General features: G+C 44.9%; 1 protein-coding gene across 1 annotated transcript in view; it reads left to right on the plus strand.

The window, feature by feature from the left end:
• LOC147724139 (chloride channel protein C-like) overlaps positions 1-17,899 on the plus strand; it is a 627,958-nt gene that overhangs the window by 588,281 nt on the left and 21,778 nt on the right. Inside the window, exon 14 of the mRNA XM_086965734.1 lies at positions 4,640-4,736. Within this exon, the coding sequence (XP_086821860.1) occupies positions 4,640-4,736 (97 nt within the window). The remainder of the gene's footprint in view (positions 1-4,639; positions 4,737-17,899) is intronic.

The following is a 17,899-nucleotide window of genomic DNA, read 5'->3' on the forward strand; positions in this document are numbered from 1 at the left end:
AAATTAGGCTTTGGCAGGAATTTCCTTTGTCATTCTGATACTTCCTTATTCTTTTAAAATTCTGTTCAGAGTTTCAACAGTGACAAGTATTTCAAAACTGAAGCAGACCCTTTATGAAGATTGAAAATATGGAATTCAGTGTTTTGGGATACCATAAGTTATGTGTTTGCTTTTCTGCCAGTATTTTGCATTTTTTCTCTTTTATTATCTTTTCAAACAAAATTTTACATACATGCTAGCACAGCCAACAGCTTAGCACTTTCATTATAAACACGTGACATATTGGATTTGCCAATGCTTCTTCATTTTGGTTCCTGTGTACTGCCCCCATCTAACACAATCTCCCCTTCTCAGTGTATGTACTAGTGTTTCCTGGCAGCATGAAGCTCTAGGACTGGAATTAGTGTATTGAACCTTCCCCGTACCTGATGACTTTGGGGATTTGTTCACATGCTCGCTTCACGGCCAGCTCAGAGGAAAATTAAATCAGGCTTAGAGCAAGCAGGCTATACCTCACTTCCACTGTCAAGAAACCTGCTTAAAGTTTCTTTAACAAGCTTCAGCCGTCCTAGGCACATTTTACCACCTACTTGACTGTGATATTTGATGTCCTGCGCATGAATACCTATTTAGAGTGTTTTTGGACTGGCATCGCACATGTTTTTTTAAAGAATCTCTAACAGGTTGGTGACCCGTGTCAATCATTGTATCTCACTGTAGCTCCAATTGGTATGAAATTCGCCTTCCTTCTCTTTCTTGTGTGTATGCAGAAAGAACGTTTTTGGAGTATCTACAGGCAACTCTAAGCGACAATACATTGTATTGAGTCGCTAGAGGTGAGACATTTATTGCCATGTGCCACTTGTCTGTGGTCTGCTAAAGAGGAACCGCAGGTCTCTTATCTGATGTGAAGGGATAATAAACTTTTTTGACTATTGTTATACTGGGTGGCTCACTTCAAGAGACTAGTGTACATAGGATGGGTCGCTATGCATTACTTCTTCGACCTACTGAGATGTAGATAATGGTGCATGTGTGTATCTTGCCCTCATAGGTACAGTGAGTGTTTCTTGTTAGCAACGAGTTGAGGAGTGTCTGGTCCTCAGACATTATATCTAGAAATGTCTATTTGTTCAGAAATAGAGGTTTATATTCCTTTTGTTTTGGGCTGGGTGCACAAAGGAGTTTGTTTGTACGTTTTTTGGTGGTGGTATTTGTAATGCACTTGGTGTTTCTTGTATGATTCCCATTTGGGCCCTGGATAGGGAGGGGCCTAGTGGGCTATTTAATATTGTTGGCCAGGACACAGTATGTGAATGTTTGAGATCAGACTGTGGAGACAGTCCTACTATCGTGTAGCCTAATTCGAGGTCTGATTTAGTATGAGGCACCCCATATGGCAACAAATTTACAATTTATATTGGAAGATATCACAATATTTCAATGGATTACCCCCAAAAAAAATGTAAACACACAAGATCAAAGGTAAAGGAGTGAGAGGTCAGAAAAATATATACTGTACTAGAATGATTCTAAAGTTAAAATTATTTCATTTATTATGATTGTATTAAAAACAATTGTTTACATTCATAGACATTTCATGAAAATAAATCATTACATTCAATTAATAAAAACATGGTACAAATTATAGTTAAAAAAGGAAAAGCACAATAAATGTCGACGCAGAGTTTCGGTGAACTGGCTTGAACACCTTCTTCAGGACAATGCTTTTTGTACGGTTAAAAACAATCTATGTGAAAATACAAATACATTTTTTTATTAGTTTTTACATTCTAGTACAAATGACCTCTAAGCTTTAGTGAACTCTTTTCGCATTATGATTTGATTGGTTATGTGACTTATTGTCTTATAACCTTTATATTGAGAATTCCCTTTATGCCTGAATTATATCGTAGAAAGCAGGGTGGTTTAATTAAAACATCCTTTTCAATACAATTGACAATTCCATACAATTGACAAAACAAGCTGTACATTTATTCTTTCCATTTGTTACCCCATGTTGCCTCATACAGGGTTGACACTCAAATCCAAAAGATTTGGTGAGTAAATATCGTACTTACTTTGTCGTTATAAGGGCCTTTGTTTTGTAGGGCTTATCTGTAAATATCCTCAAGGTTGATCATCCTTGGGTTGGCTTTTTATTCAGTGTGTACTATAATACAAAAAGTTTAATTCAATATTAGCAGTCAAGTTTCTTATTTGCTCTAGTTTCAGGATTTTAAGGTGACTGCCAGTATAACTTACTTATTTCGGTTACTTTAGGATTCTTTATTTCCTTATTCCGGTTGCTTGTTGTAGTCGCGAGTTAGGGTGAGCAAAAAGGACAGTAATTCTTTTAGTTTTGTAAGAATAAATGAGGGCAAGTTGCTCTCAGGTTTTATCTTAGATTTACGGGTGACTTTTGTTAAAAGCAGGTGGAGGACATGAAGTTTCTCTGGTCGTAGATTGGACTGTGATAGATGGTATTAACTCTCCACTTAGTCACTGGTTGGTATCCTAAGCACTATTGGGGTCCTATGGCTGGTTATATATGCGCCTATTATCAGTAATTTAGAAGATCTTACCTCTGTTTCTATATGTTGGATTGCTTGTACAGGACGGCTAGGTTGGATATTTAGTGGCTGGAAAAAACATGATTTTATGTTGATTTTTATTTTAATTTAAAAAAACTTTTAAACAGACTTTTACTGCTTCTTTAAAGTGGGATGAAGAAAAACCTCACTGCTAAAAATTAGGCAAATTATCATTATTACCTTTATTTTAAAAAAGCCATGGGTTTAGGTATTGCAGACTGGAAGCTTTGTCTTTATGGTTTGTATGCTTCTAGAAGATTCCTGATATTTCGATTTCAGGAGGTTCTAAGTAAAAAAAGGGGGAAGAGTAGAAACTCCAGTTATTTCTATTGGTTAACAATCTATCCTGCTTGGGGTTTTGGGGAGACCACCTCCTAAGTTTCCTCCTTACTTGAACCTTTTCTGCTCTGCGTCCAAACCGTCCTGTGGCTCTTCAGCAACTGGGAAAGAAGCTTAGTTTGCCTTGGTTTTATACTTGCTTTAATTGGATAATTGGTGGCTAGTTGATTCGGGCTTTCAAGACACACGTTTGTGTATTTGTCAATATTTCGGCCATCTTTTAGCATGTTTTTGGTCTTTAAATTTTCGCTCATGTGGCTGTATTTGTTGGATTTGAGGCATTCTTTTTATTTATTAATCTATTGGTTTGGTTCCCGTCCGTATTTAGGAAAATGTCACGGATTTTGGTGTCAGACTTGTTATAAACACTTGTTTGTGTCTACGACGATCGTTTTAATAGGAATTAAAACAGGATATTTGTTTGGTAATCTATTGAAATATTGTGATATCTTCCAATATAAATTGTACATTTGTTGCCATATGGGGTGCCTCATACTAAATCAGACCTCGAATTAGGCTACACGATAGTAGGACTGTCTCCACAGTCTGATCTGTCCTCCACAACCAAGAAAAGGGAACATTTTCTTTTTTCTTTTTTCTTTTTTCAACTAACCTTAAACCCATTCCCTTTTCGACAAGAAGGGTGCCTCCTTTATTATTTTTTACATGTGAATGTTTGAGCACATAACGTCAAAGCAATGAATATTGTTCATTCATCTTTGTAGAAGGTGGTCCTTTCCGTTATAAAATGTTGCTTATACATTGACTGTGGGCATCCTGTTCTTAATTTTCTTATACCTTTCAGGTGTGATTCTTTTTCCCCGGGTGGAGTGGCCCTTGTGAGGGCACTATATCTGGCATGTCATGATGAAGGTGGCATATTATCATCTTCAAGCCACCGAAACGCATCGACCACTGCCTTGAGAACATCCTGCTTTCTGCAGATTTTGTCTTTGGTCATTCCAATTACACTGTTATCCTGTAGTTGTGTTCCCCAGATATGTTATGAATGTGAAGGTTTGTCTGGGTGTGTGTGTGAGTAGGGTCTGAATGAGTTGGTCTTTATTTGCATTGTTTCTCTCTACCAGGGTTTCCCCTATTTTGACCAGTTGTATGTATTGTCTTTTCAGTCGGTGATTATTTATGAATTTAAAATGTATGTTGAAAATATAAAGTAGTATTTAAACATATGCATATCAATGAAATATCCTTGACAAAAAAATTAAATAAAAGAATATATTTTTATAACTGTTGGAATACATTGTTTAATGGGTTAAAAAATTGCTTGGGTGCTCACTGCATTTATTTGGATTGATTCAGCTGTATAATAGTTTAGGTCTGAAGGAGAGTTTTGTTGTGTCAAGCTTCAGCCGTCAACATTTCTTTATGTGTTCTGTGGAAAATCTAACCCATAAAAAAGCACAAACTAGCTATTGATCCTCACAGTGTGACACTTCTCCTGGACCTCTCCAGACAGATTTTAAGTGTGGTAGCATTGCATCACAGAAGAGCATAGAGGTTCTTATCATTAATGTGCTGCTACTATGTCTATTGACAAATCTAACAAATGATTCGGTAAATATGTAGTGTGTGTAGCACCATTCAAAATAAAAACATAATGCAGTTTGCGGAATAGTGATTTGTTTACTTTGGAACAGTGTTTACTTATGTCTATATTTATTTACATTAAATTATTTTGTTTCCAGGCTGGAACTGTGTATGCTCCTGGGGAACGAACAAATATTCCACACTCAAGACAACAGAGAATCTGTGTGTTGTGCTCCGGTCCTTACATATCAAGAGGTGAGGGCGACAAGCAGCACACGTCATGAGATGATTTCAGCCACTGGTGTGATGATGATGATGATACACAATAAATTGAAATCTGTTTTTAGACAGCTGTTGTCAACTACTAAAGTCTCATGGGTTTCCAAATTGAGATGCTACATTAAAATAAAAAAAGTGATGTGTGGAATGCTTGCAAAAGTCTCAACCACTGGCAATCAATCTAGCCACATTCAAGTCTATCTTTTTTATCCTGTGTACCAATCCCAATAGGACCAAACCATGGACAAATCGATTTTGGTCTTGCTCCTATAGGAGTAGTCTAGTCTAAACATTCAGGCCATGTCCCGTCTACATTTGAAAACCAGCAAAACAAAACCGTTTTCAGCTTTACCAGTGAGCTTGGATCCTTTGGTATGATGGCCATAGGACCCAAGCCTGAACACACCTGTCACATATAGTGTCAAATTATCAAAGCAAAAGATGATGGGCAGAATGCATGCTAAAGTCTCAGCCACTGGCAATTGCTCAAGGCTGCATTTCAATCCATCTTTTTTTACCATGTGCCGCTCCAGATAGGGTGCAGCCATATACAAAACAATACTGATCCAGCTCCTATAGGTACAAAGTATCCCAAAGTACCGGATCACGCTCCCTTTGAACTGAAAAACAAGCAACCCCAGAGTGGTGTCAGACTTATTGGGCCCCATCAGTGATGTGCAGCTTGGATCTTATGACACAGTAAGCAAAGGACCCCACAGGATACTTCCAACAGTATGTCCTCTTTGAAGTGCACTCCTAAAAATGACGCCTTCTATCGCTATTTTCTGGGGCGTGATGTTATACTTTATCTGTTTTGGGAGTCAAGAATTCACTGTTTTTACTTAACTTTTCAAGCAGCAACTTACATTTTTGTGTGGTCTGTAACGGCTAACCAGCTTGCCTTTGCATCTAGTTCAGACATGGCCAGTTCAGGTCAAAGTGGTGGTGTGCGGCAAAGGGGGAAGTCAACAGATGACGGAATAGGAAAAATAGGATGAATAAATAAATAACTATTCCGTCGTCTGTCGACTACCCCCGTCCCTGCACCCTGCCCTGCCTCATCACCCCACCCCACCCCTCTTACCTGAACCGGCCGTGCCTGAACTAGTTACTTTTCCATCTGCTCCCTCAATCTTAGCATTTAGCTGTTTAATTTCCATTATGAGATGATGTTGCAAGGTGGAAGTTTTATGTGGTATGTATGGCTGGGGCCTTACCGTGTAATACTAACACAGTGCACAATGAATGATTCTTGAATTCAATAACAATAATCCTTAGCTCAATCCTGGTAGTGTAGTAAAGAGCAGTCAGGCATTTCATGGAAGTCATTTAGAGGTCGCCCAGGGTAGCATTTGTCTAGTCTCAGAGTCCATTAAAATTGAGGCAAGAATAAATAGTAAGCATTACTTCAGTAGCTCTGTTTACATCCTGCAGATGGAAAAAGGGAGGGTGCTCAGGTATTAAAAGCAGAGCATAAGGTCAACCGTGTGATGTAATTGGTCTTTAAATGTTGCATGATATCATATGTGATACTCCTAGCATTTTTGGTGAATTTAAATACATAATGGCTTTGAAACTTCAGTGCTGTAAAATTCACAATGAAACAGGTTTTCAACTTTACATAGCTTAATTGTGCTTGCTCCATTGGTGTATTTAATGGTTGTGAATTGTTAAGATGGTTTTTCACTGAAGATTACATTTTGTTTTTTGGATGGATGTTCTCCATTCTTTTATGTGCTTATTTTAGGCATATAATAGTTATATTAGTAAGTATTCTTGGTATACAATCAGTTGACCATACATTCAGGTATGTTGTTGTAAGATGATAATGGCATTAGTAAGTGTGGTATATTGTAGCAAAAGTGGAAATCATGTTATACTAACACATGCTTTGTCATGCAACTGTTCAACACACACTCTTGTAATATTCTATTTTACACTTTCCCAACTCCCTTCCCACCCCTTCCAGGTCCAATGAGTACCCTTGAGTATGTTGTGTGTATTGTATAAAGAGGTTTCTGCCCCATACAGCTCAAGTTGAGACAATGTTTTTTCAAGGGGGTCAGAATGTGACATGGGTTGTGTACGAATGTTTGCGTTGTGCTTGCTGTATTTGTGCACTTCTTTAAATAGCTCTTTATTTTCAGTGCGTACTTAGGTGGTCTTCCAGTTCATTGTGATATGCCTTTTTGCTATCATCGGTGCCAGTCCAATACATTTTGAGGTGACTTTAACCTTGGCAGGGAGTGGAGGTGGCCTGAAGGCACATCAGTGGTGTTTTAGGAATATTGTAGGTAGTAATGTCATTTATAATCTCTACAATGTCGGTCCAGTTTTCATTCAGGTATGCACAATTCCACATCATATGGATCATGCCCGCTCCCTCCATTCCACATCTGGGTCATCCTGTCTAGGCATTGTGGAAAAATGTGATGATTTTGCTTAGTGTAAGATACGCCCGATGGAGGTAATAAAAGTTGATTAGTTTGAATCTGATCTCCCTACTGACTGTTGGGATTCCAACTAATACTTTCACCCATCCTCCATTGTCAGTTGAGGTACCAATATCTTCTTCCTATTTGCCTATTAATGTAAATAAATGCGTAGTCATATCTGTCCTTATAGCTCTGTATAGACCCATAACTGCCTTATATCTGCTTGAGGTCGTGTATATTACATGTCATCCCTCATGAAGCTTAGAAGGCCCGTCTTACATATTTTCCATATAGTCTCTACCACTGCTCCATAGAAGAGGAATTGTCCTGCTGGCAGTTCAAACTCTGCCTGGAGCTCCTCAAATAAACATACAAAAAACGTCCTTCAAGGGACAATTGAACATTATTTACTATTGAGTTATAGCAATCACTTTGCATATCTTACTCTAGAGATTGTGTTCGAAGAAAATATTACAAACCGTTGCAACTCACCTTGTTCATATTTTTTTCACATGATAAATTCATATCCATTACTGCCCCATAATTTACTGTACTGCATTATCAACCATTATCACTTTTATACAAATATTAAAAATGCATTATGCACTCATTAATCATATCAATTTTTATCAAACAAATAGACAGCCCATAACTTTGTTTATTTTATTAGATAAGGTAAGTGGTCCACATGTGTATACAATTAACATCAACTCAAATATAAAAAAAGATCAACTAATTATTTGTCTTTGGTTGATGTTTGTTGCAGTGAGAGCTTTTCCATCTCTTGTGGACTCCTTATATGAGAAGTCTACGCATTTAGGCCTTTTTAGTTTATGGTCTCCTCAGGACTCTATAAACTGAGTGTTCCCTTAAAATAAAATAAAAACCTCTGTCAGTAGGAGTGTCTTTTCGACACTAATGAAAAAGGTTGCTAGTGCAGAGTTCTAATATATACTGCGGGTTACCCATAAAGTTATAATGAATTACAAAAACCTTTTGAATATTTTAGGACACAGACATTCACATTTGTGTACCACATGTTATATCTCCTAATATATAGGAGAGATCCCAAAGGTGCGTACACCAATAGGAAGACTCCGTTGGGTGTACATGTAAAATCATGCCAAGTCCTCTGCGATCTGTGATTTTGTGCCTAGGTGATTTCATGCCTCGAAGGGTTTGATGGTATATACATGCCACTTGTGTATGTTCTGTACATGTGTGTGCATTTAACTGACCACCAATGTTTGCGAAAAATTCGGGTAAAGGGTCCACATAATCAATCAATCAATCAATCAATCATGACATTTATAAAGCGTGCTACTCACCCGGAAGGGTCTTAAGGCGCTGGGGGAGAGGGGTCCGCTACTGCTCGAAAAGCCAGGTCTTGAGTAGCATCCTGAAGGTGAGATGGTCCTGGGTTAGCCAAAGGTGGATGGGGAGGGAGTTCCATGTCTTGGCAGCCAGGTAAGAGAAGGATCTTCCTCCGGCGGTGGCTCTGCGGATGCGAGGAACGGCGGCGAGGGCGAGGCTGGTCGACCTTAGCTGGCGGGTGGGGGTGTAGAAGGTCAGGCGGTTGTTGAGGTACTTGGGGCCTTGGTCGTGGAGAGTCTTGTGTGCGTGGGTGAGGAGTCTGAACGTGATCCTCTTGCTGACGGGGAGCCAGTGCAGGTCTCTCAGGTGGCCGGAGATGTGGCTGTGTCAAGGGATGTCCAGGATGAGTCATACAAACCTTATCCTTTACTATAGCAGAACTATTTGCTTAACAGGCAGTGCTATATAAGTTAAAATTCCTCCCTATTGTTTTAGACATTTTAAAAGCGGGTGTGGTCACCAGGGCCCAACTAGGGAAGGATGTCGGGTTTGTCCTGAAACCAACAGGTATGGCACTGAGGTTCGCTGACTCCCTTCAGTTCGAAACTTTCTCAAACCATGATGGTGGGTTAATGGAAAGGGGCGACCAATCGGTCCCCCCGAACGTATGGTGGAGTACCCCGATCCCCCCGGGAAGCCATCTTGGGCGGGAGGCGAGTCCCGGCTGGTATGCCCGAAGCGGCGTAGCCGGGGCGCGCTTTTTCCCGCCCTAGAGTGGGTTGTCCTAGACACTGAAGCCGCCAGCCACGCCCCCGGAAGTGGGCGGAGGAGGGTTTACGCCCGCCCGAAGAAGGATAAAAGGAGCGACAAGCCAAGGTAGCATCCTCTTGTTCCTGTGCTCTGAAGCTGCACCTCCCCGCTGCATGTGAGCTCGAGACGGAACGAAGAGCCAATTTTTGAGCGTTGTAATTTTGTCCTTTTTCTTTCAGAGATCATCGTTCGAGAATGCCGGGCAAGAAGGTCGGAAAGCGGGTCGGTACCGATCAGATGCTCCGCATGCTCGTGAAAGACATGGCTGAGATGAAGAAGCAGATGGCGGCAATGAATGGTGTAGGAGGCCCGAAGCGAGTTGTCGGACCAGCATTGCCGGGGATAGTCCCTAGCGGGAGAGGTAGAAGGTCCAAGAGGGGGGCAACTGGGGGAGAGACCCCGGTTCCTGAGGCGCCGCCTGCGCTCCCCGATACACCGACGGAAGCCCCGATCCCGGTCCCGAAGGAGGGGCAACCAATCCCGGTTGTAGTCACCCCTGTGAATGGGGAGGATATGCCTCCCGAGTTAGCGGCACAGCTGGCAGCGTGGTTGGGAAAAGATAGCGAAGGCACCACGGCGGATGACGCCAGGGCAGTAATGAGGCAGTTGCGACAGTCAAGAGAAGCCGCGAAGGCACCATGTCCTTTTGTTCCCCCGCAGGCTCCAGTGGGTGAAACCGCAGCGGGCACGATTTCGGCAGCGACTACGGTTACAGCCTCTAGTTCAGGTAAGCAGCGACTGCCGATTGCGGGGGAGGGGTCTGTACCCTCGAGAAGGGAGAAAGTGGCTCAGCATATCCCGATTGAAATAAAGGAGAGGATATGGGGTGAGAAATATGTGAACATGTTCTCTTTGCTAACTGATCATTATGAGATCGAGCACGTGAAAGGTCAAAAAGAGTTTTTGCACCCGAGTGTTTGGCGCGTCAAGATGGCCGCTTTTAAGGTCGATGAAAACATAGGCAATTGGGGCAGAGCATTTGGCATTTTTACTTCAATTATGGGGGAACGAAGGCCGGAAATGTTGGCCGAGTTACCCGTGTACCAGACACGTATTTTTGAGTACTCTCAGTCATATGAGGGCAACCAGTGGTTTTGTTACGATAATATTTTTAGGAAGGCCAAGGAGTTCGACACATCTCTGACGTGGGATTGTTACGACTCCATTTCTTGGCAAAAGATGGAGAAAACAGGCATGTTAAAGGCACCATTGGTGGGGGGAAGCGGGGGAGAGCTTTCCCGCCATTCATCTGGGGCGCCCTTTCGGGCAGGTTCAGGTAATGAGCAGCACTCGAGATCAAGTGGCAATACAGGCAAAAGGGGCATTTGCTGGAATTTTAACAGAGGAAAGTGTACGAGGCCCCAGGGGTCATGCAAGTTTAGGCACGACTGTGGAGGGTGTGGGCAATCCTCGCATCCTGAGACCATGTGCAGAGCCAAGACGGGTGATAACGGAGGTAGGGGAGGCGCCAAACAGGTCTGAAATAGTCCGAGGGGCGCCTCTACCTACCCCGGTCGATACCATGGCAATGATCCCTTGGCTCAATGAATACCCGGATCATTTCTCCGCTGGGGTGTTGCGAGATGGGTTTTCTTATGGTTTCCGCATTCCAGTGGGGAATTTTCAGGGTAAGACACAATGTAGGAACCAACTGTCGGTCTTGCAGAATACGGCGGTGGTACAGGCGAAGATTGTGAAAGAATTGACCCGGGGTCGGGTTGCCGGGCCATTCGACACGCCACCAGTTGCTAACTTTGTTTGTTCCCCTTTGGGAGTGGTCCCCAAGAAGGACCCGGGTGAGTTTCGATTAATACATAACTTGTCCGCCCCGAGAGGTCTTTCGGTGAATGATGCGATAGACCCGGAGGTGTGTTCGGTGCGGTACGCATCTTTCGATGAGGCCGTCGCCATGTTGAATCGCCTGGGGCCCGGAGCGCTGATGGCCAAATCAGACATCGAGTCAGCGTTCCGGTTGCTCCCGGTACACCCGGACGATCAGCGTCTCCTCGGTTTTATGTTTCAAGGGCGCTATTACATGGATAAATGTATGCCAATGGGATGCTCCATATCTTGTGCTTATTTTGAGAAATTCAGTTGTTTTTTTGCAATGGGTATTCACAAGAATGACGGGGTTTCAGCATGTTATGCATTATCTTGACGATTTTCTATTCCTGGGTGCAGCTGGGGATCCAGAATGTGCATTAGCTCTAAATGAATTTTGTGGTCTGATGAACCAGTTTGGTGTGCCATTGGCACCAGGTAAGACGGTGGGGCCCACAACTTCCCTCGAGTTTCTCGGAATAGAGCTCGATTCACTGGAAGGTTGCTTCCGGCTGCCCAAAGAAAAGGTGGGGAGATTCAGGGCCTCCCTGGAGGCATGTATTCGGGAAACCAAGGTGAACTTGCATCAATTGCAGCAAACTGTGGGTCAGTTGAATTTTGCCCTTAGAGTAATGCCAATGGCCCGCCCTTTCTCCCGCTCGATTGCTCAAGCCATGGTCGGTCTTAAAGAAGGGCACCATCGCACGAGGCTCTCGGCCGAGATTTGCCAGGACATGCGCATTTGGTTGGCATTTCTGGCGGATTTCAATGGTCGGCTGGTCTGGAACAAGCCGGCTGTGTCCTCCGAGGAGTTGGGGCTGTGGACAGATTCGGCGGGGAGTATAGGCTTTGGCGCCATATTCGGTACTCACTGGTCGGCCCAAAAATGGCCGTCATGGTGGCACGAGTGTGGGCTGACGAGCAACATTGCGTTTCTCGAACTGTTCCCTATTCTGGTGGCCCTACAAACATGGCCTGAGGGGTTCCGGGATCACTCTGTGGTGTTCTGGTCGGATAACATGACCGTGGTGGAGTGTATCAATAGTCAGGCAGCTCGATGCAAATGGATTCTGAGATTGCTTAAGGAAATTGTGTTACTGTGTATGCAATTGAATGTACTCTTCAGGGCGAGACATGTGCCAGGAGTACTGAATCAGGCGGCTGATGCGCTTTCTCGTTTCCGTATGCAGGCCTTCTGGGGTTTTCTGCCCACAGCGGACCCGGTGTCGGCACCATTCCCCGAAGCTCTCTGGTCTCTCGGTGCCCCGAACTACAAAACCTCGTGGGAGAGACTTTAGCACCCAGGACGAGGAAGGCATATGAAGGGGCGTTCCGTTCTTATCAGTCCTTTTTGGGTTTGGCTAGGGGAGAGCTTTGGGGCCAGGAAGAATATGTTGTAAAGTTTTTGCTGTCGTTACATCAGGCAGGCAAATCGGTAGCCACGCCCCAGAGGCATCGGGCCGCCATTTCCTTCATGGCGCGGGCTCATGGGATCCAGGACCCTACTGCATCTTTCGTAGTACGGAAAGCGCTGCGTGGGTGGCAACGCCTTGAGGGTCGCAGAGTAGATGAAAGGCACCCGATAGGTCTGGAGAGGTTGGCTCTGTTATTTTCCGTTCTCCCTGCGACTTGTTCATCACAGTCCGAAACAGTGTTATTCAGGGCCGCTTTTGCATTAGCATTCCATGGGGCTATGCGGGTAAGCGAGCTGGTGGCGAGGAACAAGCAGGATACGGGGGGGGGGACTGTGCCGAGAGCACTTTCTAGTTAAGGGGGATACGATGATGGTCTCGTTTCCCAGGTCCAAGACCGATCAGTGTGCGATCGGGGACAGTTTAGTAGTCCATCGGAGTCCCGGATCTCCCATGTGCCCCGTCGTATGCGTTGAGGAATATTTGGCGCAGAGGGCGGCATCGTGGGGGGGGACCCTGTTGAGGCACACTGATGCCACCCCACTGATGAGGTTTCAGTTTCAGCAGGTGCTAGCAATGGCAATCTCGGCCGCGGGCTTGAACCCGGGCGATTTTGGGACCCATTCCTTCCGGATAGGGGCTGCTACAGAGGCTACAGCCAGGGGTCTGAGTGTGGAAAAAGTGAAGCAGTTGGGGCGTTGGTCCTCGAACTGTTACAAAAGGTATGTGCGGTTGCACATGTTGTGAAGCTGTAATCATGTTCTCACGCTTCTTGTTTTTGTTTGGTTTACAGTTTCGCAAGCTTACGAGGCGGGGCGGACTGTGCAGTCGACCCGACACCTGGGAACCAGCGGTCAAAGATCACCGGCTGCGGAAAAAGTGGTGTGGGTCATGGGCCACTCATACGTGAGGCGTGCCGGGGACGTATTCAAAGCAGGTGACATGATTCACATGGCCGGGGAATACGGGTACAGGGTGACCTTCTACGGAAGGGGCGGGCTCTGTATTGACCAATTTCAACCTTTTGTTGAGGGTTTGTTAGGGCGGACAAGGTCACCGCCATCTATAATCATAGTGCATCTTGGGGGCAATGATTTGGTGACCACTGGTAGACGACTACTTCTCGAGGCAATACTATCCACAGTGAGTTGGTTGGCGAGAAGGGTTCCAGGGTGCACAATTGCATGGTCCCATATGATTCCACGAAAAGTGTGGCGGGGGGCAAATTCTGTGCATGCTATCAATCATTCGGTGAAGAAAGTAAATAACAAGTTGGCTAGACTGTTTCGTACAAATGCATTACATTCGATTCCTCATGGTTGTATCAGGGGGGACAGTATGTATCTAGAGGATGGGGTCCATTTGTCCCGGGTGGGGAATTCTTTACTCATAGGAGACTCCGTAGCTTGGCTGAAGGGTTTACAGCATGACCTTTAGGTAGGAGTTTTTTGTGGGGGGTCCGGATAGCCGGTCAACTATCCGGCCTGTGGCGGTAAGGTCATGATCGGTGAGCAGTAATTGGAAGATCCCTATGGGGGGGGCGTCACCCATTACGGATGGGAGCGCCCGGGGGGAGGTGGCCATTGGCCCCTCAACGGGGAGGCGGTCCCTTCTAAGGATGGGACGCCGAAAGGAAAGGGAAGGCGGTCAAGGCCCCTCCCTGGATAGGAGGGGCTACGGGCCCCTCCTGGGAATTTCCCGGGGCCAGGACATCTGCGACGGCAGATGTGGTAAGTTGTGTGGGGTGGGGAGGGGGGTCCACGCTACCTTCTAGACACCTCACACGAGTCCTCGGACGACCTTAAAATGGCGTCGAGTTAATTGGGGCCCCCGTCAAGACAAGGGAAATTGGTAAGTGCACATGAGGTACAGTCCTCTGTGTGGCCGCCCCTCACAAGTGAGGGGGTAGTTCTGGTTTAGGGATCTGACACCGGTTACGACCTTGCCGTTGGCCCTTAACGTTAGGATGTACAATTTCAATTTAAGAATGTTTTGTAGGATGTTAGTATCGGCTAGGAGAACCTTTGTATTAGAAATATGTTAAGGTCAGCCAAACATCGTTATATGGAAATGAAATTGTACATGATATGAAACTGTTATTTAATGTTTTAATTTTGTTTCATATTTTAAGAAATACGGCCGGGAGGGTAATCCCTCCCGCCTTCCAAAAGTTCAGAAAATGTTTCCGTATTCCCATTCTTGGGGATTGTGTTGAGAGGGGGTGGCGGGTATCTCAGCCATATGGAAAGGGGCGACCAATTGGTCCCCCCGAACGTATGGTGGAGTACCCCGATCTCCCCGGGAAGCCATCTTGGGCGGGAGGCGAGTCCCGGCTGGTATGCCCGAAGCGGCGTAGCCGGGGCGCGCTTTTTCCCGCCCTAGAGTGGGTTGTCCTAGACACTGAAGCCGCCAGCCACGCCCCCGGAAGTGGGCGGAGGAGGGTTTACGCCCGCCCGAAGAAGGATAAAAGGAGCGACAAGCCAAAGTAGCATCCTCTTGTTCCTGTGCTCTGAAGCTGCACCTCCCCGCTGCATGTGAGCTCAAGACGGAACGAAGAGCCAATTTTTGACCCACCCACCAGCCCCTGGAGACAGCAAGTGGTTTGAAGTGAAGTTGTGATGTGGTAATTTAATTTTCTCACAGGTTACTTGGATTAAAAGTAGTGATTCATTATGCAATAAAGTGGTAACTCGGTTTTCTTACAGGTTGCTTTGATTAAAAGTTGTGATTCATCGTGCAATAAAGTGGATAATTTCTTACAATATGTTTTATCGAATAAAGTATTTGCACCAGTGTTGATCAGTGATGTTTCGACAGTTCATATATTGATCATCTTCTGTCTTTTAGTTATTAGTCCTTTTAGTTTAATGTCGTATTTATTTTCGGTCGGGCGGTAAGGTCATGATCGGTGAGCAGTAATTGGAAGATCCCTATGGGGGGGGCGTCACCCATTACGGATGGGAGCGCCCGGGGGGAGGTGGCCATTGGCCCCTCAACGGGGAGGCGGTCCCTTCTAAGGATGGGACGCCGAAAGGAAAGGGAAGGCGGTCAAGGCCCCTCCCTGGATAGGAGGGGCTACGGGCCCCTCCTGGGAATTTCCCGGGGCCAGGACATCTGCGACGGCAGATGTGGTAAGTTGTGTGGGGTGGGGAGGGGGGTCCACGCTACCTTCTAGACACCTCACACGAGTCCTCGGACGACCTTAAAATGGCGTCGAGTTAATTGGGGCCCCCGTCAAGACAAGGGAAATTGGTAAGTGCACATGAGGTACAGTCCTCTGTGTGGCCGCCCCTCACAAGTGAGGGGGTAGTTCTGGTTTAGGGATCTGACACCGGTTACGACCTTGCCGTTGGCCCTTAACGTTAGGATGGACAATTTCAATTTAAGAATGTTTTATAGGATGTTAGTATCGGCTAGGAGAACCTTTGTATTAGAAATATGTTAAGGTCAGCCAAACATCGTTATATGGAAATGAAATTGTACATGATATGAAACTGTTATTTAATGTTTTAATTTTGTTTCATATTTTAATAAATACGGCCGGGAGGGTAACTCCCTCCCGCCTTCCAAAAGTTCAGAAAATGTTTCCGTATTGCCATTCTTGGGGATTGTGTTGAGAGGGGGTGGCGGGTATCTCAGCCATAATGACCACGCATGTATATGGTTTCGGGGCCCCCATCCCATCCATTCCAGGATATCCATGAGTCATCAACTTTTCTCACCCTCTTCGTACCTGCTGCTGATAGTGAGGGTTTCCCATGGTCATCTCTCAGCCTCTCTCATTAGCTTCCTGAAACAACCTTGTTTGTATCAAACAATGTCTTCAACTGATCTAGGTGTAATTTTGGGTAGAATAGTATCAAAGATCGAGTTGAGGGTTCAGTCCGAGTCTGGTTCTGAATCAGCAGTGCGATGTCCTTCGCTGTCATTTACTGATATTCTGTCTTGTTCCGCAGCCCTTATGCCCGCTGCTGCCTATACCAAATGTTGTTTGTCCCTCTGTGATTGTTCTTTGGTGGAGAATTCATTCCCAGAAGCATGGCCTGAGGCCTGAGCACCAAAATGCAGGCTGCTGGTGCCAAGGGAGCAGCGCGGCTCCAGTTCATGGCTATGTATTGATTCAGTTCCACACCTCTTGAGAGTCGGTAAAGAATTTAGCACCAGAGTTTTTTCTAATCCTCAGTTTGGCTAGGACGAGCATGGTCTATTTAACTTTCATCCGATGGAGAGGTTTTTTAACTTCCACAAAGGAGGCCCTTTGTTTTTGTACCATCACTGTGGAACCTGGGAACATCATCACTGTGAAGTTCCTTATGGAGCTCTCCTTTTTCACAAACTTTATTCAAGATGTGGCCTCTGTCCCTAGAATGAAGCAATGTAGCCACCACCCGATACAAGGGGGCTCCCCCTGCAGCTGCAACATGGGACGCACCCTGTGGCCAGGTTTCAAGGAGAGGTAGCTGGATAGGCCCTCAGATGCTAATGTGGTCTTAATCCATGTTTCTGGAAATGCAATCATGTCGGTACCTTCTATGTGTTCCGAGAAGCCAATGATGTGGAGGTTATTTCTACATGCTCTGCCCTCTGCACCTTCCTACTCATAGCATCTTTGCTCTGGCAGTAACTTTTCCTCTCAGATCTCTCACTTCAAATTTCACTTCACTTATGTTTTTCTTGTTAGTGGTTATTCTCTTCACCAACTTGAGCTGGGAATCCCCCAGTATGGTCAGGCCAGCAACTGCTGTGACTATTTTGCGTTTGAGGGCCTCCCTAGTCTCACTGAGCGCTAGGAGCAAACAGGTAGATTCATCATCGGCATGTTTTGCGAGTCTGTAATAGCGATCATTAAGGAATCGCTATTACAGACTCGCAAAACGGGATTCATGTAGAAATCGCAATATTTTTTGCGATTCCTACAGCTTCCTTATTTGCAATTAGCTAATTGCTAATCGCAAATAAGGAATAACTCCCCATTCATTCCTATGGGCCCAAAGGCCCATAGGAATGAATGGGAAGACATATCAATGTGCGAATCGCTATTAGCGATTCGCATTTTGATTTTGCGATTTCAAGGGTGCAGGGGTGTTCAAAGGACACCCTGTTGCACCCCTGAAATGATATGGGATTCTGGTGTTACGCACACACATGTCCCAGGGACAAGTGTGTGTGTAACATACAACTTAGAAAAATGCACTTAAGTGCATTTTTCTAAGCTTTCGCTATTTACCACGAGGTTTGACTTCGCGGTAAATAGCGGCCCCGGATTGCGAAATCGCAATTTTAAAATGGTTCATGCATTGCATATAAGGAATCGCAAATTATGATTCCTTATATGCTATCGCAATTT

The sequence above is a fragment of the Lissotriton vulgaris genome, chromosome 4_1, assembly GCF_964263255.1.
Source record: "Lissotriton vulgaris chromosome 4_1, aLisVul1.2, whole genome shotgun sequence".
NCBI classification, from domain to species: domain Eukaryota; kingdom Metazoa; phylum Chordata; class Amphibia; order Caudata; family Salamandridae; genus Lissotriton; species Lissotriton vulgaris.